General features: G+C 39.0%; 1 protein-coding gene across 2 annotated transcripts; it reads left to right on the top strand.

The window, feature by feature from the left end:
- The first annotated feature begins 4,390 nt into the window (after nt 1–4,390).
- QTRTD1 (queuine tRNA-ribosyltransferase domain containing 1) lies at nt 4,391–25,032 on the top strand. Of its 2 annotated transcripts, XM_006864171.1 has the most exons (8): nt 4,399–4,622; nt 5,358–5,413; nt 6,446–6,522; nt 8,395–8,607; nt 13,626–13,825; nt 17,728–17,879; nt 20,321–20,438; nt 24,788–25,032. In XM_006864171.1, exons 1-8 carry the CDS (start codon nt 4,423–4,425, stop codon nt 25,017–25,019), a joined length of 1,248 nt encoding a protein of 415 aa, XP_006864233.1. In that variant the 5' UTR covers nt 4,399–4,422; the 3' UTR covers nt 25,020–25,032. The 2 variants fall into 2 exon arrangements, with proteins under 2 accessions (XP_006864232.1, XP_006864233.1); XM_006864170.1 differs by lacking the exon at nt 6,446–6,522 and having other exon boundaries at nt 4,391–4,443.
- The last annotated feature ends 289 nt before the right edge of the window (nt 25,033–25,321 follow it).

The following is a 25,321-nucleotide window of genomic DNA, read 5'->3' as shown; positions in this document are numbered from 1 at the left end:
GCCTGCAGTTGCGTTGGCAGAGCCAGACCAAATGAGAGCTGGGTGTCTCCCATCCTTGCTATACAAGGTTGCTATGAGTCGTAAAGGATTCCATGGTACTTAACAACAACAGAATGAGTTGGAAATTATTTGATGGCATTTAACAACAACAGGAAACAGGCAGCTGTCCCTGCTCAAAGATGGTAGCCAACAGGGCCACTTTAAATGCATGGTGGCCGCGATCTTTGCACTGCTATCTTTGGACAGGGCGTCATTATCTGTTTCCTTGTTGTTGTTAACTGCTGTCAAGTCGATTCTGACCCATAGCGACCCTGTAAAGGTTTTGTGCAGCTGGTGAGCTTGAACCACTGACCTTGCAGTTCAAACAGCTTTACAGTCTGGCACATTAATCCACAATGCCACACCACTGCGTGATGGTGCTAGTGGTGAGGATTTTCCAGGTTGCAGTCTCTCTGATAGTCTTTGTATGGTGAGACTCTACAAACTATTTTCAGTTTTTCATAAAGTCTTGTGGAAGCCATATATTACCTGGGATATTATATATAGGTTTATTAAAGCATTGGGATTTGTTGGTTTTACCTGGAATTGAGTTAAATCTATATGGAATAAAAAGATTTACACTGGAATAAAATAAAAATATGGGTTTGATGATGAGAAATATTAAACGTTTCTAACATTCTAGAATACTAACCCTAATTTTTAAGTATACTAGTTTTATCCTTTGAAGATTTTTCTTATTTTTATATGAATTTTTTTTAAAACTTTTTGTGAATTGAGTGAAGGTTTACAGACAAGATCATCAGCTTTACGTTCAATAAATCATACACTCTATTTCATTTCAATGATTACAATCCTTTCCACATAACAACCTCCCTGTGGTTCATATTTGCATTCCACCCACCTTCCTATCCCTTCTCCACTATCCTAGGAAAAAGTTGCCCTTTTGATTTTGAATGATTGACCTTTCTGTGGTGAGCATACCTAACTATACCCTCTCTCCACCCATAAACTTATCTACTGCTTGGCTGCTTGGAGTCCTTGTCTGGTGCTGTAGAATAAGCACTGGGCCACAGAGTCATTTTGAACTACAAAGTCCATGGTTCAAACCCGCCAGCCGCTTCTTGGAAACCGTATACAGGGTCACTATGAGTTGGAAACAACTTGGTGACACATAACCAGCCAACCAACCAGTCTTCAGTTTTGCTACAAACAGATTTAGAGCTCTGTTAGTGTAAAATCCATTTTTAAATTTGAGATTAGTAAGTTATATGTATCAGCTGATAAATAGGGAATGTGATTTGGTAAACTGATGACTCTTCTCTTGTGTTTATTTTTCTAGAGTACATATGTATTAGCTTGTGATTTGCATACTATTTTACATTTCTCCTATAGTAAAATAGCTAACATTAAATTTGTCATTTAGATCATTTAAAGTATATAATTCAGTCAGCGGCATTAGTCATATTCACAGTGTTGTGTATCCATCACCACTGTCTATTCCCCAAACTTCTTTCATCATCCCAGGCAAACACTGTACCTATTAAGCAAGAATTCCCTTACCTCCTGCCTCCAATCCCTGGTAATTCCAATCTTTTTACTGTCTCTATGAATTTGCTTAATCTGTTGTTGTTTAGTGCTGTTGAGTCCGTTCTGACCCATAATGTAAGGAGCTCTTGTAAGGAGCTCTTGTAGCGTAGTGGTTACGAGTAGGGCTGCTAACCTCATGGTCAGCAGTTCAAAACTACCAGTAGTTCTTCAGGAGAAAGATAAGGCATTCTGCTCCTGTAAAGATTTAAAGACTCGGAAATCCTATACAGGGTCCCTTATCAGTCAGAATCGACTCCACGACACAACAACACCATAGGGTTTCTGAGGAGCGACTGATCAGGTTGAACCTCTGACCTTGAGGTTCAAACCGGCTTTGCAGTCCAGCGTGTTAACTCAGAGTTCATGTAAGTGGGATCATATGGTCACAAAAGTGACTGTTTCACCCAGGATAATGGTTTTAAGGTTCTTTTCATGTTATAGCATCATGTATTAGAACTTCATTCCTCTTTTTGGTTGAATACTATTTCCTTGAATATAGGTGACACATTTTGTTTATCCACTCATATGTTGATGGACACTGGGTTGTTTCCACCTTTAGTTATTGTGAATAAGGCTGCAGTGAATGCCAAATCTCTGCTGTCAGGTCTTTTGGGTATATATAACTAGTAGTAGAGTCCTGGCATAGTGCTGTAGGTAGGATAAGTACTGCTCTGCTAACTGAATGTGGTTCAAACCCACCAACTGCTCCTTGGAAATCTTTATACGGTTTCTATGAATTGGAACCAACTTAGTGGGCACTTAAAAGCAATAGTGACTCATGGTGTTGAAAATCTTTTCATGTGTATATTAGCCATTTGTGTACCTTCTGTTTAAGATACTACTGCTAAACAAACATTCTCTATTATTAGTTAAACATACTGAGGATTAGGCAGTGTTCCATTCTGCTGTGCATAAGATTGCTATGGGTCGTTCTGCTATGCTTAAGATTTCTATGAGTCGGTACTAACTCGATGGCACCTAACAACAACATGCCTTCTTTGGAAAAATGTCTATTCAAGTTCTCTGCCCATTTTTAAATTGGATTGTTTGTCTTTTTGTTGTTGTAGGAGTTCTTTATATACTCTGGATATTGAGCCCTTTTCACACATGTGATATAAAAGTTTTTGGTATGAACTTTCTTGTTCTTTTAACAGCTTTAAAGTATAAAAACAGGGTTTTTGGTTTGTTTTAAAAGTGTCTGTATTATTTGTTGTTAAAGCATAACTTTTTTTCTTAGCAGTTTTCACTTTGTATGCATTACACTGACATTTATTTTTATGTCTCATGGATTCCTGGTGTGGTACTGTAGGATCAGCAGTGAACTTCAAACCACAAGGTCCGCAGTTCAAACCCACCAGCTACTACTTGGAAACCATATACAGAGTTGCTATGAGCTGGAACCTACTCAACAGCATTTAACAACAAGAAGATAGCTTCACTATTTCAAGTTAACACAAAGATGTTCCAACCGGTAATGACCCTGTGTAGGGTTTCCGAGGAGCAGCTGGCGAGTTTGAACCACTGACCTTGAGGTTCAAACCAACCTTGTGGTGGAGTGCTTATCCTACAGCACCCTACCAGGAGTCGTAGAAAATGGACCAGGCTTTCCTCAAACACTTGATTGCTTACAAGTCATTTTTAAACATGGGATCTCTTCCTGAACAATACAGACAATAGTTTTTATTTCTAAAATCCTAAAGACTGTTTTATTTTAGTATAAAAATTGGCTATTTTATTTTATTTTATTGGCTATTTTATTTTAGTATAAAAATTGATGATTTTTCAAAAAATAATAGTCATCTTCCTCAGTATGTTTAACTAATAATAGATAATGTTTGTTTAGTACTAGTATCTTAAACAGGCATTATTGGTACGTCTAGTGACATTTTGAAAGTATCCACGGTGCTTGCTTATCAATTTCTGTCATGTCGGGCTGCTAACCTCAACGTCGGCAGTTCAAAACTACCAGCCGTTCTGTGGGAGAAAGATGAGGCTTTCTGCACCTGTAAAGATTTATAGCCTTGGAAACCCTGTATAGGGTCGCTGTGAGTCGGAACCAACTCAACGTCACATAACAACAACAATACGAAAAATGAAGTCTAGGATTTTGCTTAACTCAATCTGTGAAAATTAAGATGTCTTTTTTTTCAAAACAAACATATTTTTCTTTTCCAATTATAAAAGTGATAATTCAGTTGCTGAGTTGTTTGTGGACTGCATGTGTGCTCCATGCAATTTATTACGTCTGCTCAAAAACAGCATAAGAACAAATTTGAAAATAAAAATCTCTCTTAATCCCGCCACTCAGAGACAATCTCTGTTTATTTTTTATGTATATTCTTCCATATATATTAATAAATTATTTAATAATATTTAAGAATTCTGTCTTGAAAATTGCTATATAGTTAAGTATTCTCTTAAATTTGAGACAGGAAAAAAATGAATCTAAACAGGATGGCCTAAGCGACCTTTCTCAATACACATTTTCAGAAGCTTGTGGATCAGTGGCTGCATGGCTTTTTCCCAAAATCAGTCTTTCTACATTTTATCCTTCTACTTGTCTGGTTTTCATTAATTCAGGCAAAAATGCTGTGGCCAAATTTTAGTTTGGCTGATGTTGTCATCTTGCCCTGTGACTTTGAGGAAGGTATCTTATTCTCTCTATTCCTGATGTTTAAAAAAATAATTGTAGACTGCAGGTAGTAATAAACATGCTATCTTTGGTTTTTTAAAAATAGGTCGCCTTCTTTGCAAAACACTTAGCATTTGGATATTGCTGAGCTTCTTCTCAGTTTAATGCTCTTTTGTTTTCAGGACCCAGCGCCATCCTTTAGGATGAAGTTGAATCTTACCAAAGTGGTTAATGGCTGTCGGCTGGGAAAATTACAAAACCTGGGTAAAACTGGAGACCGTACCATGGACATTCCAGGCTGCCTTCTGTACACCAAGACTGGCTCTGCCCCACACCTGACGCATCACACACTGCAGAATATCCACGGGGTTCCTGTTATGGCTCAGCTTACACTGTCATCACTGTTAGTGTTAGACCTTATCATTAAATGACTGCTCTGGCAGCAGTTTTGTTAGCCTAATTAGGTGCAGCAGAGAGAAAGACGATCCTGTGTGTAGGATCTGTAGATATGTGAATGAAATCACAAGAGAGAGATATCTGATCTAGTACATCATCTGCCTGTAATCTAGAAGCTGGAGATCAGGTGTATGTTCAAGCTACTTCAGTTTTCCTGCAAAGCTAAGGTCCCATACTACCCTCATTGCCCCTGCTCCTAGGGGTAACAGGGCAGGACATGCTCCAGGAGAGCTAAACTTGGGAGTTAGGACTTGTCTTTATGTACCAGCCTCAAAAGTTTTTTCTGCCTGCTTCACATCTACTTGTTACGAGCACTTTATAGAAAGAAAGCTAATACAGCTAAATCATTTTGTGTATTATACATACTGATGTTCTACTTAATGGAAGAAGCTGCTATGTGATCAAATAAGTGATTTTAAAAGGGGCAGGGTAGGAAGAAAATTCAAGTATTCTAAGCACATTAATAAATTATTTAATAATACAGAATACTTGAATTCTCATCTCACAAGCCCATTTGCAAATTGAAAATCTTTACTCTGTCTGAAAAGTTAGATGCCCTATCTTCTTCAAGACTACATTTACTGCTGTAATGCTTATTTGGGTAGAGAAAAAAGGACTTAAATTATTGCATAAGCTTTCTGCAGGATGATTTATTATGTCATATTTTCTGTTTTAATTACAGGGCAGAGCATCATGAAGTCTTGGCAGAATATAAGGAAGGAGTTGGAAAGTTTATAGGTAAATAGTAATTGAATTATTTTTGTGTACCTTGTGATAACGAAATTTGTTGAACATCTAAGAACCATGTATTGAAGTTTGAAAGGTGGCTAGGAAACAGTTGCTGCTCTCCTGGCCTAGATGGGATAAAGAGAAACAGATATTAGATTCTAAGTAGGGTAACTGCACTTGCTAAATTAGGGATTTTACTCTGCTCAGCCATCACTTTTGGAAGCAGCAGTCAAGAAATCAGACGATATATTGCATTAGGCAAAACTGCTGCACAAGACCTCTTTAAAGTGCTGTCAGAAAGGATGGCCGGGGGGAAGAGATGCCAGTTGAGTAAGGTGTGCCTAACCCAAACCATGATTATTTTCAGTAGCCTCATATGCATCTAAAAGTTGGACAATGAATAACAGTTTCCAAGGAGCAGCTGGTGAGCCTAAACTACTGACCTTGCAGTTCAAAACTGACTTTGCAGTCCAGCAAGGAGCAGCAGGTGAGCCTAAACTACTGACCTTGTAGTTCAAAACTGACTTTGCAGTCCACAGTGCCACACCAGGACTCCAGAATTAACATACTTGATAATAAATTCTTGTCCAAAGCAAATTGAGTGTGGTCAACATGTGTGACACTGTAGTATAAGCACTGAACCACAAGGTCAGTTTGAATTGCAAGGTCAGCAGTCTAACTCTCCAACTGCTCATCGAAAACCCTCAACAGGGTCACTGTGAGTTGGAACTGACTCGATGGCACTTAACAATAACAACAACATGTTGTTAAACACTTCCATTGTATTTCATGCTATAATATTTTCTTTGTAGTAACTTGTATGTCATTAGACTTGAACCTTACATTTAATTTCTTCTTTTAGATAATAGGTTTTTAAATAATCTTTTGACTCATGTTTATAGACCTTCCATAATTTTAAGACTGTATGCTAATATTTAGAATTACTTAGTCCAGCACTACTAACTACAAAGACTTTTTCATACAGCACAATGTAATTGTTAGTGTAAGCTCTCTCAAAGATTCTTTTTAATATTTGAACAGGCATGCCAGAATCCCTCTTGTACTGCTCCCTGCATGATCCAGTCAACCCCTGTCCAGCTGGTTATGTGACAAACAAGGTATGTTCTCAGAACATCCTCTAAGACTACACCTTTGCCACATGAAGTTAGCCTATTGTATCCTTGTGATGCTAGGATCCCATTGCTGAGAAGGCTAGCCTATTTCTGACCACTTTATGCCTTGTCTTTATTTCTCTGAATATGACAGGATTCTGTTATACTTCTAGCCCATTGTTTCCTCACTTGGCCACTTTGTTGTTCCTGCCTACACCAGACACATTAATTTTCCTCTGTCTCTGATCACACTGTTCCTTCTGACTGAAATGCCCTTCCTCCAACTCGCTGGCACCACTTACACAGGAGTGGCTTATAGGAGTCAGAGTAGGTTTGCCTATAGCTGGGGTTAAGGTAAGGAATGTATCCTCAGCTTTCTCATTGTGGCAAAAAACTTTGCAAGAAAGGAGGGTCAAATACATGCCAAAAAAAGAAATTGCAATGATGTGAGAGGAAACAATGGTTTTTCAATGTCATGCATTGTTTGCGGGATTAGTAGTCTTGGGAAGAGTGGGGGAAAGTTGCTGTTGAGTGCTATCACATGTACAACTCTATAGTACAACCTCAGTGTAATACTGCTGGCTTCTGGAACAGAATTGGTAAGAGTTGGGGCCACAGCCAGAGATTTTAACTGATGATGAACCGTATCAAAGACTTCACTCAAAGTTTTCACTATTGTCACAGTCCCTGAGGACAGCGTTGGGGCAGGGCTGCAGTATGGACTGCCTCTTTTCCAACAAATTTGCTTTCCTTGCAGTTGAGTTACTAATGTCAATAATGTCTGTTCATCTTGTCTATAGTAACTATTTTAAGTTACTCTTTTGAAAGTGTACTTCTTTTTATTTTGTTCTTTGAATTCCAATGAAAATACGAAAACGACACAACTTTGAACAGTGTTCTTAAGCCATAGAATTCTGGAAATACTGCATGGAGCCTCTGTATTTGTGTCCTTGTTGAGCTCTTCCATGAAGAGGGATGCTGCGGGGCAAAGAAGTTAACATCATAGTGAGATTCTTGTGTACTATGAGATTTACGTATTTGTGCATAATTCTGTATCTACTTTATCCTAGTAAATGTTTATTAGAGATTGATAATGTATGAGACCCTAGGATACTTTGAGACACACACATCAATTGGGATGCTATAGTCAGACAAAGTCTTGGTGTGGTTTGTAGGATAAGCACTCGACCTCAAGATTGGCAGTTCAAACTCGCCAACCTCTCTTGGGAAACCCTACACGTGTTCGCTATGAGTTGTAATCAACTTGATGGCACTTACAGCAACAGCAACAACAAAGTCAGACTAATGTACAGTGGTGTGATAAGTGATATCTAATCTATAAAAGAAATGAGTATAAATTGCTCTAGGAGCTTAGAGGAGAAAGGAATCATGTTATGCCCAGGATGGTTTGGGGTCATACATCAAAGTAGATGATATTTGAACTCTTTGTCTTGAGGGATGCATAGTAGTTTACCAGGCAAACAGTGACGGAAGAGCATTTCAGTTAAAAACAGTGTGATCAAAGACAGAAAGAGATTAATGTCTGTTGTTTAGGCAGGAACAGCAAAGCAGCCAGGTGAGGAAAGAGGAGAATGGAAGAATGGTCTTGAAAAATATAGCAGAGTTCTTGGGGTGAGCAGAGAAGTCGGCTTGTGTGACCATTGAAGGATTCTCTATGGGCTATAAGGTCCCTTGAGCATTTGGCATATGGTTTAAGAAACCTTTTTTATCAACCCATCATTTTTAGAATATTGAATTGTCATCATGTCTCCAATTGTAAAGAATAATTAAATTCAGTATTGCTTGATTGTTTGTTTACTTTTTCTTTTTCTTTGCAATTCACTATTGCTAATTTCTGCTCCTTTTGCTCCATGGCAGTCTGTGTCTGTGTGGGGTGTTGGAGGACGAGTGGAAATGACTGCTTCCAAATTCATGGCAATTCAGCAGGCACTTCAGCCAGATTGGTTCCAATGCCTCTCAGACGGAGAGGCATCTTGTGCAGAAGCAACTTCCATTAAAAGAGCCCGAAAGTCGGTTGACCGATCACTTCAGTTCCTGGATAATTGCCTGCGGCTACAGGAGAACTCAGAGGTAAGACCACTCCTTTCTCTCTGAAGTTTTCTTCTGTTTTGTACTCCCTGACACGACGTTTTTCTCTTCCTCCTCCCAATTCTTTGCTCCTCACTTCTTAGTTTCTTTTAGTGTCTCTAATTTTTTACTTCTGAACCAGAAGTATTACTGTTTGCCTGGTATTATGCTTAGGATAAGCACTGGATTGCAGACCACAGGTCAGTGGTTCAAGCTCACATTCTGCTCCTTGGAAACCCTGTATAGGGTCACTATGAGTCAGAAGCAACTCAACAGCACTTAACAACAACAAGGACCTATCCTGAGGGCAATAGTAAGTAGTTCAGTGGTAGGAGACCCCAGTTTGATTCTGGACCATTGCATCTCATGTGCAGCCACCATCAGTCTGTCATTGGAAGCTTGTACATTGCTATGATGTTGACCAGGTTTCAGCGGAGCTTCCAGACCAAGACGATTAGGATGAAAGGCCTAATACTTTATTTTTAATAAAAACCCTACGGATCTCAATGACACAGTTCTTTTGTACCTGACGTCTTCCTGAGTTGGCAATTCAATGTAAATTACCAACTACCTGCTTTCCAAAGAGAATTTAATGACTGCTCCCTTCAGTTCTTACCCAATAGGGACAGCCCATGGTGACCTGGCCTTTGTTTCCTACTTCAGTTCATTGTGGGCTGCTTTCTTCCCAGAGCCTGTGCTAAGTTTCGTGTAGGTCCTGAAGGCATTGCTCTTTTGTTTGTTTGGGTTTTTTTGCTGTCACTTTACATGACTTCCTTTTGGACTGTTAACTTATTTCCAGCCATTTCCCTTTTCTTGCTTTAGTTCTAGCTCATTTCATTCCACTAGCAAGCTGTCTCTGATTCTTTGCCAGAAGAGGAATTTGTTCATTGTATGTCATCGTTTTAAATCATACTGTATTGAAATGGTTTCTTTATATGCTTGTCTTTATTAGATTGTGACCTCCTTAAGCTCAGTTTCTCTGCATCATTTTTGTATCCCCATAACATACACACGGACTCCTGTAGCACTGTAGGATCAGCACTAGACTGCGAACTGCATAGTCGGCAGTTCAAACCCACCAGGTGCTTCTTGGAAATTCCGTACAGGGTCACTATGAGACGAAACTAACTCAATGGCACTTAACAACATCACATAACATAATGCCTCACACATAGTAAACCCTCAATAAATTCTTGCTGATGGTGAATGGCTATGATGGGGTGGGGAAGATGAAACTGGAACAGTAAATAAAGGTTCCTAATGGCAGAGTTGATGAAGTAGAAGAAAGGTGTGCTACTAGGAGAGAATAGAAGAGGTGGGAGAATGGGAGATAGTGATCAGAGAGTAGGATTGCAGAGTCTTAAGATCATTTAATACTTCTGGTGTGGCACTGTATATTCAGTACAGGACTGCAGACCACAAGGTCGGCAGTTCAAACTCACCAGCTGTTCCTTGTAAACCTTTTTGTTGTTGTTAGGTGCCATCAAGTTGGTATCAACTGACAGCGACCCTATGCACAACAGAACCAAACATTGCCCAGTCCTTGGCAAAATTGTTTTTGTTGTTGTTACATGCCAATGAATCAGTTCCAATTCATAGCAACCGTGTATAGGGTTTTCAACTTGGCTGATATGTTTGAATCACCAACCTCATAGCAGTTCATTGCTTATCCTAGAATGCCATACCAGGACTCACAAAAGCATTTGCCACTCTAGCCCTGGGCATTCTCATTTGTATCAGACATATCTATGTTTTGTTGTTATTAAGTGCCATTGAGTTGTTTCAACTTATAGCAACCCAATGTAGGGCTTCTGAGGAGTGCCTGGTGGGTTTGAACCGCAAACCCTGGCGGTTCAAACCAACCTTACAGTCTAGTGCTTGTCTTACAGAACCACATGTAGATTTTAGACCCATGTACTCAGTGGTCCTCTGGTAACATAGTGGTTACGAATCGGGCTGTGAACCTCAGGGACAGCAGTTCGAAACTACCAGCTGTTTCGCGGGATAAAGATGAGGCTTTCTGCTCCTGTAAAGATTTATAGCCTCGGAAACCCTGTACAGAGTTGCTATGAGTTGGAACCAACTCCACAGCACATAACAATAACAACTCAGTGGTCCAACAAATGTATAGCAACCTTTATTAAAGAAAAATATTAAAATGTGAAGCTGCTGTTTCTTGGCATATCCTCCATTTCCATCTATACACTTATGAATGCACTTCCCCAAGAATTCTGCACACTTAACACCACTTCAAAAAGACTGTTTTGGCATCCTCGAGGGATTTTCAACCTGTTCTTTTAAATTATTTTAATCCTGTTCCTTTTAATTCTTCAAGTTTTGAGAACAAAAAAAGTGTCTGAAAGAGCATGATTGGGACTGTAGGGTGCATAGGATAAGGTTTTGTGTAGGTTTCCCAATGACATTCTCTCACCACAGCCTTTGCTACCATTGAAGTGTATAGGTATATTTTTATTTTAAAATTTCTAGCCCTGGAACAGATTTCTTTTCCCCTCCCCCAATTCATCCTGCTTGCATATCCCTGGATTGAATCAACAACCTATGTCTGGTCTAGCAAGCTCATGAACCCTTTATTCCTGAAGATGGACCATCTTGAAAATTTCTCGCAAATCCTCTTTTCTCTTTACACTTATTGGTCTCATCTTCATTTATTCTTCTTAAATCCTCATAAAGTGTATCATTTCTGGATGTCCCTAAGAGTAGAACTATACCTTTGCCTTTATTAAGTTGCATCATACTTGTTCCTGACATGATATTACTAAAACATGTACAACCGAAAATGCACCAGCCCCAGTTATTTCACAAATGAATGAAGCAGAAATATTTGATGCACACATAAATGTCTAAAAGCCCGTCTGCAGCCCATAGGTACACAGTCTCATTCAGTCCATGGGCCTAGAGTCCAGAGCTGCTCCATTTTTCCATGTCACTGCCTCTGCCACCATCGCTGCTATTGCTGCTTCTTCAGGCAGTGATCCCAAGCTCCACTTATGCTCTTCCTTCTTGTTGGTTCTGGGATTGTCCGTACCTGAAATAAAAGATAACTACTCCCTCCTTTTAGCTATATATTGTAGTCCAATTTTCCCACCTTGGCTCATACATGATATTGCTTGATCGTCTGTTCTCAGTCCTTCTCATCTCTCTCGCTAATTCTCTCTTTTAACAGTCTCACGACTTTTTCTGGTTCTCACTGGGAGGTGATCACCCTTGCAGAGTAGGCCACCGAAACCAAGGTGGCACTCCCCTCCTTTTCCACCAGGCCTTCCACTCCAAGCAGGCAGAAAATCTCAGATGGGTCCCCAAATGTGTGAGAAATGTTACTGATACTGACACTCAAGAAATCTAATCTTTGCTCATTTTAGCAAGATTGAGGTTTTCTTTATTCGATTTTGCAAAATTGGGAGCCCAACCCAATAGACATGGGCAGACGTGAGGACAATCAATAAGTATTTTAAGTCTTTTTCACTTTCAGCAAGCAAGGTTGTATCATTTGCATATCATAGGTTGTTAATAAGTCTTTCTCCAATCCTGATGCCATTTCCTCCAGTTCTTATTCATATAATCCAGCTTCTTGGATTATTTGTTCAGCATACAGATTGAATGTTGTGAAGTGCCACTGAGCTGGTTCCAACTCAGCAACTCTGTGAAACATTTCCAAGGAGCGACTGGTGAGTTTGAACCACCGACCTTGCAATTTAAACAACCGTGCAATCCAGTGCTTATCCTACAGTGCCACACCAGGACTCCACAGATTAAATAAGTGTGGTGAAAGAATACAACCTTAGTGGATGCTTTTCCAAATTTTAAACCATTCGGTGTTCCCTATACAACTGCCTCTTGGTCTACGTACAGGTTCATCATGAGCACAGTTAAGTGTTCCGGAATACTCATTCTCTGCAATGTTGTCCATAGCTTGTCATGATTCACATAATCGAAAACCTTTGTGTAGTCTATGTTGTTGTTGTTATGTGCCGTGGAGTCGGTTCCAACTCATAGCGACCCTGTACAGGGTTTCCAAGGCTGTAAATCTTTATGGGAGCATTGTGTAGTCTATAAAACACAAGTAAATGTCTTTCTGGTATTCTATGCTTTTAGCCAAGAGTCACCTGAAGTCTTGTGATATCAAGTGATATCCCTGGTTCCATGTCCTCGTCTAAATCTGGCTTGAACCTCTGGCAGTTCCTTGTCAATGTACTGTTGCAATCATTTTTGCATTATCTTTAGAAGAATTTTACTTGCATGTAATATTAGTGATATTTTCAGGTGATTTCCCCATTCTGTTGGGTCACCTGTCTTTGGAATGGCCAGAAATACGGATCTCTTCCAATCAATTGACCACTTAGTGGTCTTCCAAAATTCTTGGCATATGTGAGTGAGTGAGTGCCTAACGGTGCTGCCTCAATTTGTTGAAAGGTTTCAATTTGTAATCCATCAATTCCTACAGACTTGTTCTTTTTCAATGCCTTCAATGCACCTTGGGCTTCTTTCTTCATTTTCATTGACTCATGATCATTTGCTAACTCTTGAAATGGTTGAATATTGACCATTTCTTTTTGGTACAGTGACTCTGAATTCCTTCCATCTTCTTTTAATGCTTTCGGCATCATTCAGTATTTTCCCCCTAGAATCCTTTAATCTTGCAAGTCGAGGCTTGCATTTTCCCTTCAGTTCTTTCAGCTTCAGAAATGCTGAGTGTGTTCTCCTTTGGTTTTCTAACTCCAGGTCTTTGTACATTTCATTATAATATTTAAGACCTAAGGGAGTATATAACTACATATATCGACTGACTCTTTATCCTCAGTCTTGCCAATTCCAGTGGCTTTCAAATTGGAGTCCTAAAGCTTCTCAGGGAGGGGTAGGGTACATAGCATTCCCTTACTTGCTTCAACTGCAACAGCTCCACCACGATCTCTTCAATCCATTGACTTCCATTTAAAGTCCATTTAAGCAAAGGTCTCTAATACTGTAGACAGTTGAAAACATTTAATCCTCTTTTACCTCAGGTCCTACAGAAAAGTCTGGTCATTGGAGTGATTGAAGGTGGAGACGTGATGGAGGAGAGGCTGAGGTCAGCACGAGAGACAGCCAAGCGGCCTGTAGGTGGCTTCCTTCTGGATGGCTTTCAGGGGACTCCGATGACCTTGGAGACTGGTCTGCACTTGCTGTCATCAGTCACTGCGGAGCTGCCCGAAGACAAACCAAGGCTAGTGTTCAGTTAAAATGTAGTCCAAGCCACATTGGAGGCCTGGGCAGGGGTACTAGCTGACTGTGTGTTTATCATGTAGTCTCTATACATAGACATGTATTTTCATCTTTCGATTAGGCACTTTCTGACAGACTCTGAGGGGAGTTGGCATAGACTGTCAACTCTTGATTTTAGAACTTAGAGCAGTGATGATTGACATGCGAATTATTTCATTTCCTTATTATAAGTGAGAGCACGTGTTAATAACTGTTTCTTTTTGTTAACCACATGAAAATATTGTTCTATATTCGTTATAACTTGGTGCCTGGAGACAAGTATAAAGTGTGTGGAGCACTGACTTAACTCAGGGAAAGTTGTAGACAGAGGCGGATGCCTGGTGGAACGAAGGGGTCCTATACTAATAAGGACCTTTAGAAGTTCTTAGGCTCAATACAGGTAGGGAGTGTATTGGCAACACTCGTCGGTTTGGTTTTTAAATTTTCATAAACCTCAGAATTCACCATGTACTGGTGAGAAGGGATGATCTGTAAAGCTACAAATTCAAAGTCTGAGTGGGTTTGATGTCTTAATAGGCTACTCAGTTTTTAAATTTTAAAAAGACTATGTAAATTCTTATATACCACTTGGTGTGACTACTCATGCCTTTTTCTTGCAGAAAAATTAAAGAGGGTAGATTATGGGGAGACACTTTAGAGTAATATAATTTTTTTAACTATTGTCTAGTTTACAGTAAAGTGTATACATCTGATGTACAGCTCAGTTGGATTTTTATATATACATGTGTCTCTATGAGTCGGAACCAGCTCCATGGCACACCACCACCACTATATACTTGTGTAAATACCCAGAGCGAGATATTGAATATTTCTATCACACTAACCAGCATTTGCCCCTCCAGTTTTTCTCTTGTGTTCATTGCTCCCGTTCCTGTGCTATTTCATTCAGGTGAAGATAATGGTTCGGCACTAGTATTTCTAGTCCTTTCCTGGACTTCTTTGAAGCTACGGGCTTATAGATACATGTTATTGGAGTTGAAAGCTGAGATTTTTTTTTTTTCCTTTATATATGTGTATAGAAGAAATGCCAGCTTAGTCAGAAAGGAGTACGAAAACATTGCATTACAGGAAACTAATCAGGAATATTGATATATATTGTAGGATTCTGGTGTTTAATATTATTTCAGTCTATCAGTCTTTTTTTTAGGAATTAAGGAATTTTTAAACTGTCTTCTGCCAGTTCATAAAAAGAGGCTATTGATAGAAAAACAAAAATAGAAAAGAACACTATCAGTCAGCCCTGTTTTATTGCATTTCCTGTCTTATTTTAGTGGCAAAACCTAGTTGAGTATTTTTAACACTTTCAGAATCTGTCATCTATTATCTCACTCCATAGTTCAGACTGTTTATTAACAGAGGAAATATAAAGAAACATGAACTCCAAGTAGATTCTTCTATCCCATAGTCAGCGGTGAAGTTTGGAGAGTAAGAGTTGCTTTGTAAATGCACCTATGAGGAATATCCGTCTTGAACCAGTTATTTATTGTTCTTTTTAAATTACAGGAAAAATGACAATTAAAACATGGAAAATACTTGAGGGGGAAAAAAGCACACAATTTTGTATTTGGAAAAATCTGTATGCAAGGGGACTTCGAAAAGCTTGTGGAAAAATGAAATTAAAAGATAAAAATAAAGAATATAAACTTTATTTCTCAACATAAGCTCCATCAATGTCAGAATACTTTTGTAAGTGATGATTATTGTTGTTATGTGCCATGGAGTCGGTTCCGACTCATAGCGACCCTGTACAGGGTTTCTGAGGCTGTAAATCTTTACGGGAGCAGAAAGCCTCATCTTTCTCCCACAGAACAGCTGGTAGTTTCGAACTGCTGACCCTGAGGTTAGCAGCCCGATTTGTAACCACTACGCTACCAGAGTTCCTCGTAAGTGATGATAGCAGCCACTTAATCCATCTCTAAAGAGGAGTCCTGGTGGTGCAGTGGGTTGCATGTCAGGTTGTTGAACCTCAAGGTCAGTGGTTCAAGCCCATAAGAGAAAGATGAGGCTATCTGCTCCTATAAAGATTCACAGCCTTTGAAACCCTATGGAATAGTTCTGTTCTATATCCTACAGGGTTGCTGTGAGATGGAATTGAATCACTGGATTTGTTTTTATTTTGTTTGTTTTAAAAAACTGAGGGTCTTGGGAATTTAATTATGTCAATGTATTACTTTTTACATTAATGGGTGCCCTTTAAAAATTTTTTTAGGATCAGTAAACAAAAAGAAGCCAGCTTTCAAATCATTAGTGCCTAATGGTTTCCCATTGAACCTCTTGCAGAATTGCCCTTGTTTGATGATTGGTGGAGGACTCTGGTGAAGCTTTCCTGGGCATTTTCCTCCTAAAGCTTTGGCCTAACTTTCTAAAACATTCTCCTAATAAGCAAATGCTATCATTCTTTGGCCCTTCAGAAAGTCAAGCAATGTGCCTTGAACAGACTAAGAAAATTGTTACCATGTCCTTTGCTCTTGACTGCTTTTGCTTTGACTGGACCACTTCTACCTGTTGGTAGCCATTACTTTGTGCATCGTCTTCAGGATTGTACTGATAAAGCCATGTTTTATCTCCTGTTACAGTTCTTCCAAGAAATGCTTCAGGGTCTTGAACCCAATTGTTTTAAATTTCCATTGAAAGTTGTGCTGTTGTCTGTAGCTGATCTGGATGAAACAATTTTGGCACCTGTGGAGCAGAAAGTTTACTCAACTTTAATTTTTTAGTCAGAATTGTGTAAATTGAACCAGTTGAGATGTCTCTAAGGTTGGTTGTTCTTTCTGTTGTTAATCATCAGTTCTATTCAATTAGAACATGAACAAGTTTGTTTTCCTCAAAAATTGTTATGGTTCACCTGCCGCCGAGAGCTTCATCTTCAGCATTGTTTCATCCCTTCTTAAGATGAGTTATCCATTTATAAAATGTTGATTTATTTTGGACATTGTCCCCATAAACTTTTGTAAAACATCTGAATTCACCATTCTTCACCATAAATTTGGTGTTTGTTCTTGCTTCAGTTTAAAGCAGAATTCATGTTGCTCTGATAGGGGCTCTTTTCAAACTAATGTTTTATCCTTTTTAGTGTCTCAAACTAGATCCTGCTCAGACACGTTGCAACAAGTTAGTATATGCGTACTTTGGTGCAAAAAAGTTTGAAATCCTTAGTTTTTAAAAAATAATATGCATTTCCCACTGACTTTTAGAACACCCTGATAATGTGAGTTTGTTAAGTACTGTCAAGTCAGTTCCAACTCATAGCAACCCTGTGTAGGGTTTCTGAGGAGGGGCTGGCAGGTGGGGTTGAACTGCCAACTTTGTGGTTAGCAGTCCAGTACTTCTCCTACAGCATAGGATCTAAAGTTCAGTATAAGAATAGAGAGGTTACTTAGAAGAGACGAGAATGGAAAGGGAACTAACCTTTATTGAACTTTTTGCTACTAGAAACTACCATTGGCTTTTCCAACATTACCTCAGTATTTCTCACAACAGTTTTGTGGGTATGTACCAGGGAACGTCAAAAAGTTTATGGAAAAATGGCATTGTGGAAAATTTGCAGTATTTTTCAATTCTGACACACATTATAAGGGTCTTGGTTTTAAAATAAGAAAACTGAGACTCATCAGGGTTAACAGGCCTTCTCAAAGTAACAAATAACAGCAAGTAAATAAATAGCAGAGCTAGGACTCAAGCCCAGGTATCTGCCTGCAAAGCCCTTAGTTCTTTCCGCCACACTTTGCTGTGTAATCATGAGTGCTGTGTTTCATTATTAACTCTTTAGTGCCTTGTTCATTGGAAAGACACTCTGATTTCATTCCTGCCATTGTCCTCATGTTCTTAATATTCTTTTCACAGGCTCATCTATGGGATTAGCCGGCCTGATGAGGTGCTTGAGTGTATTGAAAGAGGAGTGGACCTGTTTGAGAGTTTTTTCCCATATCAAGTGACAGAGCGGGGATGTGCCCTGACTTTCAGCTTTGATTACCAGCTGAATCCTGAAGAGACATGTAGGTCTTTTGAAGATGCATAACCCTTGGGTTTTCCATAAGTTTCTTTAATTCTCTTTTAATTTTTGGCTTGAGTCTCAAGACAAATATGTACGTATGAAGGAGCTTCAAAAAGATCATAGAAAAATGAATTGAAAGAGAGCCTAATTTTCCACAAACTTTTTAAAGTTCTGTCATATTATAAAGCCTCCTTTTTGTAAAACTACTTCTCTGTTTCCTATCTGTATGTCCTGGTGTGTTGACACACAAAATCAGGTACTTAATACTATATATGAAGCTCATTCATGTTAGGAAATGATTTTGTAGTGAGCAGATCCAAGAAAAATGAAACTTCTTCTATTAGCCTGAAAAAAGAGCATTCAGAGTAAATAGTGATGAAAATTTAGGAAGAGAACCTCTGAATTGCTTAATCCGTTTTTCTACAAAACAGTTCTTGTCTGCGTTTAGCAAAAAGCCCATGCTATTAAAAAAAATAGGAGTTTCATCACCCTCTGATCCTTGTGTTGTTTTTAATTTACTTTTGTTTTTGAACACACTGAGATAAGAAAGTCATTTTCCTTTGCTCATGTTGCTTTGAAGCACTTCCTTTTTTTTTTTTTTTTTAATTGTTTAATCATTCAGAAATCAAGAAAATTGGGTAATGGGCCATAGTCAAGGAACCAGTATTCAGGCTTTTGGGCTATGTACAATGCTGCACACCCAGGCTTCTCTGTGGCTTTCAAAAGATGTGCTTTCCTCTCCCTTTTTCTGCTGGCTTTTGAACTTTTCCTCGGCCAACACCAGTCTTAATTTTGAATAGCATCAGGAACTTTTTGAAAGGTTCATTTTAATTTGTACAAGTTAATAAAATTTAATTCAGATGATGTTGCAGCACAAAGCAACCTAACCCTTAATGTAGATGAGAATACTTCTGGAAATAAAATAAATCAATTTGACTGTTCTTTGACAGATGACAGGAACATAATATATGTGAATGGGTATTCCATAAGCACTTTTTAAGTGTTCATGACTTCATTTACTAAACTATTTCTGTCAGGAATGAGGTAGCTGTTACCTGTTCAGTACTGTGAATATGCAAAACTCCAAAGAGAAAGTGATAGACTTCTTTGGAACAAACAAGTCCCTTTATGGCCTGAAAGCATCTATATTTTTCATGATTAGGAAAACTCAGTTTGAACATTTACATAGAAGTATTGTTATTAATCATATTTGTTTGTGTGTACATAAGTGCATGTGGATAATAATTAAAGTCCATTACCAATTACAAAGTGAAAATTCCAAAGGAGTAACTTGCCTACTCTAGACAGCAATTTTCCTGAGTGACAGGAGTTTTCCAGAATGTCAGCGCCAAGCTTGTTAACATCGAGAGCTTTATTAGGGTCTCCATGTCTCCAGGCCAGTTCATGGGAGCAAAATAACAACAGTGCTAGTGAGGTATGGAATCTTGGTGTGGCATTGTAGGATACAGCACTGGACCACAAGGTCATTTTGAACCACATGCTTGGTGGTTCAAGCCCACAAGCCACTCCTTGGAAACCCTATACAGGGTTGCTATGAGTCGGAACTGACTCTACGGTACTTAATAACAACAACAAGTATTGTGTGGTAGAATAAGCAGTGCTAACTGCAAGGTAAGCAGCTCAAACCCACCAGCTGGTCCTTGGAAACTGTATGTGTCTATGAGTCAGAACTGATTCAGTGACACTTAACAATAACAGTGTTCAGGTCTTCCTTTCTTCCTTTAACCTGGACAAAATCTACATTCCTTGGACTATTCCTTGCCCATTCTCTCTAGCCCTCACTGAGATTGTTCTCAGCCCAAGAAATGCCTCTTACCTAATTGCCCCTTTCAAGGCAGCTGGCTCTTTGTGTGGAGGCAGGTGTCTCTTTTGCCTTTCTAGGAATGTGTGTTTTTAAAGCAGAGTCCAAGGGAATAATTCAAGTCCTTATATAATTCTGGATCATCTGAATTCCCTGGAAGATCAAGGTCTCTATGCAGAATATGTAAATTAAAACCGTAACCTACTTTGCCTCTATCCCAGATAGATTAGTTACAAAGCCAAATGTATTTCTGTGTGCTTTATATTGAGACATGGGGATAGCCCCAACAGATACACACATTTTTATTCTCTCTCTCTCTTTAGCACACACACAAATACACACCAGTTTATAAAAATTATTTCTTGACAAAAGATTACATGTTACATACTTGTAGCAATAATTTTCTTAGACATTGTTGGATCTATAAATAGATCTCCTAGTATAGTGGTCATTGGGATGCATATGTCTGTTTTTGTGTGTGTGATTTGCTTAGGATAAATTCTTGAGCAATGGAACTATGGGATGCAAAGGGCATGAAATAATAACTAAGATAAAAATTATCCAATGACTTCTCCTAATCTGATCTTCATTCAAGACTTTTTTATTGGTTTGTCCTTTAGTATTGCAGCAAAATGGAATACAAGAGGAAATAAACTGTGTGGATCAAACAAAGAAAATTAAAACAACTGATTGTACCCAAGAAATGACATCATTTGAAATTAATCTGAAGGAAAAAAAGTAAGGAATTTTGTTTTTAACTTTGGATTTTGATTTGCAACTTTCTTATTGCAGTCTATTCTACAAGTTTATGTAACAATTCCTTTTTTAGTTTATGACTTTGTAAAGTATTTATGCTATTGTTAAGTGCTGTTGAGTCAACTTTGACTCATATCAACCCTGTATAGGGTTTCCAAGAAGCAGCTGGTGAGTTTAAACTGCTAACCTTGTGATTCACAGTCCAGTGCTGATCCACTACAGCGCCACACCAGGAGTCAAAATATTTATAGTTGAATATTATTTGGGCCTTCTCAAATTCAGTTCCAGACACCCTTTTTTTCTGCAAATGAATTTGTATTTTTTGTATTATCAGAAAAGGTTAGATAACTGTTGCTTTAGAAGAGCTATCAGAAGATTACACCAAATCCATTGTGTTTGGTGTTTTATAAGCCCTGGACTATTAACCACAAGGTCAGCGCTTCACACCTACCAGGTGCTCTTCAGAAACATTGTATAGGGTTGTTATGAGTCGGAACCGTCTCAGTGACATTTAACAACAACAGTGTAGTGGGTACGAATCGGGCTGTGAACCGCAAGGTCAGCAGTTCAAAACTACTAGCTGTTCCATGGGAGAAAGATGAGGCTTTCTGCTCCCGTAAAGATTTACAGCCTCGGAAACCCCGTACAGGGTCGCTATGAGTCAGAACCAACTGCATGGCACATAACCAGCACCACCATACTTTAAATGTAAGAAGTCCTAGTGATGCAGTAATTAAGCACTGGCTGCTAGCCAGAAGCTCAGCAGTTTGAACCTCCCAGCAGTTCTGTGGGAGGAAGAGGTGACATTTAGCTCCCTTAAAGATTTACAGCCTTGGAAACTCTCTGGGGCCCTTCTACTCTGTCCTGTAGTGTCCCTTTGTGTTGGAATTGACTTGACAACAGTGAGTTTTGGGTTAATACTTTGAGTAATGAACACAGTATAATAAGGATTTCAAAATGAAGCGCAACAAAGTTTTTAATGTTTAAGAGACTTAGGTCATCTTGATTATAGATAGGTTATAAATACAAAATAAAATACTTGTTTCTATAAAGAATTTCCTATCGTGTCTCTTAAGTTTGCATTTGGCCAAAACTGGCAGTAATCAGTGGACCAGTGTATGGTTCCTGAGAGTTTAGTGCATTCACTTAGTGCTGGGTTATTATTTCTCTTAAATGATAGAACATTCTAGGGATACAGACAGATTTATTTATGTGTGTAATTATAATACAGACTTCACAATTAGTGAAAGCCCTGATCTTACTTATATTCTTGTTGTTGCTGTTAAGTGCCGTCGAGTCAGTTCTAAACCATAGCGAACCTGTAGAGGGTTTCTGAGGAGCAGCTGGTGAGCTTAAACCACTGACCTTGCAGTTCAAATGGCTTTGCAGTCTGGTGCATTAACAGACAGCACCACACCAGGACTCCATTTATATTCTAGGGGCTTCTTAATGTAAGTCTGAAATGGTGATGACTACCAAGTGATTTAAAATCCGGAGAGATGTATGTTAGGGTTGTATCCTCTCACCACGCTTAGTCAGTCTGTGTGCTGACCAAATAATCCGAGAAACTGGATTATATGAAGAAGACCATCAGTGGCAGAATTGGAGGAAGACTCATCAGCAACCTGTGATATGCAGGTGGCACAACCTTACTTGCTGAAAGCCAAGAGGTCTTGAAGCACTTACTGATGAAGATCAAGACTACAGACTTCAGTATATATTAGACCTCAATGTAAAGAAAACAAAATTCCATACAATTTGACCAGGACCAGTAAGTAACATCACGATAAGAGGAGAAAACATTGAAGTTGTCAAGAATTTCATTTTATTTAGATCAACCAATCAATGCCCAGGGAAGCAGCATTAAGAAATCAAAGAACCTATTGTAATGGGCAAAGATGGTACTTTGAGAACTAAGTGTACCTGACTCAAGACATAGTATTTTCAGTCATGTCATATACACGTGAAAACTAGACAGTGTGTGTGAATGACTGAAGAATTCTGATACCTTTGAATTGTGGTATTAGTGAAGATAATATACCAGGGACTTCCTGAAGAACAAAACAAATATGTCTTTGAAGAAACATAGCCAGAATGACCCTTAGAAGCACGGATGACTTTGTTTCACATACTTTGGACATGTTGTCAAGAGGAATCAGTCCCTGGGGAAGGACATTATTCTTGGTAATATAGAGGGTCAGAAAACAAGAGGAAGACCCTCAATGAGGCGTACCGCCACAGTGGCTGCCACAGTGGGATCAAGCATAACAGTGATTATGAGGATGGTGCTGGACCAAGAAATATTTGTGTCTGTTGTGCATAAGGTTGGAACTGACGCGAAGGCACATAACAGTAACAACCACATTTAACTTCATAAAAAATAGCTGAGGAGATTCATTTATGTTTTTAAAATGTTGTTGTTGATCGGTGCCATCGAGTTGAGTCCGACCCATAGTGACCCTGTATAGGGTTTCCAAGGAGCAGCTGGTGAGCTTGAACCACCGACCTTATAGTTCAAACGACTTTGCAGTCTGACACATTAGCCCACAGTGCCACACCAGGACTGCAGGCAGTATAAAATGTTACTACTTAATTTCCCTTTATTTTATAGATTTAATTGGAAATTACAGTGTTCTTGTTCTCAGCATTAAATTAGAAATTTTGGAAACTTGGAATGCAAATCCTAACAATGTTCTTGAATGTGATCTTGGCTAAATCATTTAACCTCTCTTTGTTGTTGCTAATTGCCGTCGAGTTGGTTCCATCTCATTTTTGGCGACCCTATTTAGGGTTTCCGAGGAGTGGCTGGTGATCTTGAACCACTGGCCTTGCGGTTCTAATCAGCCTTGCAGTCCCGTGCTTATCCTACAGGATCACACCTGACTCCTAACCTCTTTTTAATAGCTGGTAAATGTAATACAGGGTGCTTAGTATGTGCGGCCACAGTGGTCAAGCCCTTTGAGGTTGTTGTTGTTAGATGCCTTGGAGTCGTTTCTGACTCATGGTGATCCTGTATAGGGTTTCTAAGAAGTGGCTGGTAAGCTTGAGCCACTGACCCTGCAGTTCAAAAGCCCAGCACCTTACCCCATTGTGCCATACCAGGACTCCAGCTATTACCCTTGATTCCTACATAAGAAATTGTATGTACAGAGAGAGGTGAAGGGACTTGCTCTGGTGAGTTGAGTGAAGAGTCAGAAATTAAACCCAGTATCTTAGCTTCAGAGCCTTCTTTCATAACCCCCATAGCATCTTTTGTTTCTTTATCTGTGGAATGACAATAAAAATAACTTTCTAAATGTTTTTGTGGAGATTAAATGAAAACAGGATGTGAAAATGGTTTGTAAACTGCAGTTGTACGAGTACATATGGTAATACCTTGTCTTCTGACACTAATTCTGGTGGTGAGAAGTACCATTCACCCAGAACAGCATTTTTTTGGTATTATGTGCCTTTATTGGCGACCTGGTTGCTCAGTGGATTAAGCGTTGGGCTGCTAAACACAGTGTCAGCAGTTCAAACTCACAGATTCTCCATGAGAGAAAGATAAGGCTGCCTTCTCCCATAAAAAGTTACAACCTCAGAACTCTATGGGACAGTTCCACTCTGTCCTATAGGGTCGCTTTGAGTCAGAATCGACTTGATGACTGAGTTTGGGTTTCTTTTTTGGGGTGTTACAATGTGACTAAGAAAGACAGCACTCACTATGAGTGAGTGATTGAGTGGATCGCTTTTGATGCTCTCTTGTAACTCTCACCCTTTGAGGTTGTATCCATCAGAGAAAATGTCAAGAGTTTCCATGACTTACTGTGCACTTTGTTAACTTGTGGTAAAACATGTTACCTAAGATTCGCCATTTTAAGCATTTTGTAGTATATAATTCCATAGATTAATTACATTCATGTTGTATAGCTATCACCACTATATATTTTTAAAACATTTTTTAATCACCCCAAACAAAAATTCTGTGTTTTAAGCAATAACTTTGTACCCTACTAAGCATTGTTGATGGCACCTAACAACAACAAAAGCATTGTCCCCTCTTCCCAACCCTTGGTAATGTCTAGTCTACTTTCTGTCTCCATCAATTCACCTATTCTCAATATTCCATATAAGTAGAATTGCACTGTATTGTTATTTTGTGTCCGGAATAATGTTTTCAAGAATCATCTATGCCGTAGCCCTTTGCAAACTTTTCACCACATTACCATATTAAGCAGGTACCCAGCACTGAGCATTTGCCAATAGTGCTATTAAACATAGAATAGACAGTCTAGGTTGTGGATTCCTTTTATTCCTCACTCTCTGGAATGTATGGTGACTTCCTTTCTCAGGTACCAGGAGGACTTTGACCCGTTGGTGAGAGGATGTTCCTGTTACTGCTGTAAGAATCACACGCGTGCATACATCCATCATCTGCTGGTGACCAACGAACTGCTGGCTGGTGTCTTGCTTATGATGCATAATTTTGAACATTACTTTGGATTTTTCCACTCCATCCGGGAAGCACTCAAAAGTGACAGACTGGCACAGTTGAAAGAGCTCATCCTTAGGCAAGCGTCTTGAGACCCAGCAAACATGTGACTCTTAAAATAGTATTTTATTATCCTTTAAGTGAAAGTTTACACAGCAAATTAGGTTTCCTTTAACAGTTTTTATACAAATTATTACATTTCATTGATTAAAATTTTTACAACGTGTCAGCATTCTCATTATTTCCTTTCTTTTTGTTCTGTTCCCATTAATCTTAGCTTCTCTTCCCTCCTTGCCTTCCTATCTGTGTTTCTGGGTATTTGTTCATGCTTGTGCTCATACAGTTAATTGTTTAAAGGAATACGTTACTCATAGGCTATATTATTTCAAGCCTA

Source organism: Chrysochloris asiatica, unplaced genomic scaffold (genome assembly GCF_000296735.1).
Source record: "Chrysochloris asiatica unplaced genomic scaffold, ChrAsi1.0 scaffold00061, whole genome shotgun sequence".
Classification (NCBI taxonomy): Eukaryota; Metazoa; Chordata; class Mammalia; order Afrosoricida; family Chrysochloridae; genus Chrysochloris; species Chrysochloris asiatica.
Note: the sequence above shows the minus strand (reverse complement) of the source record. Positions and strands in the feature narration are given on the sequence as shown.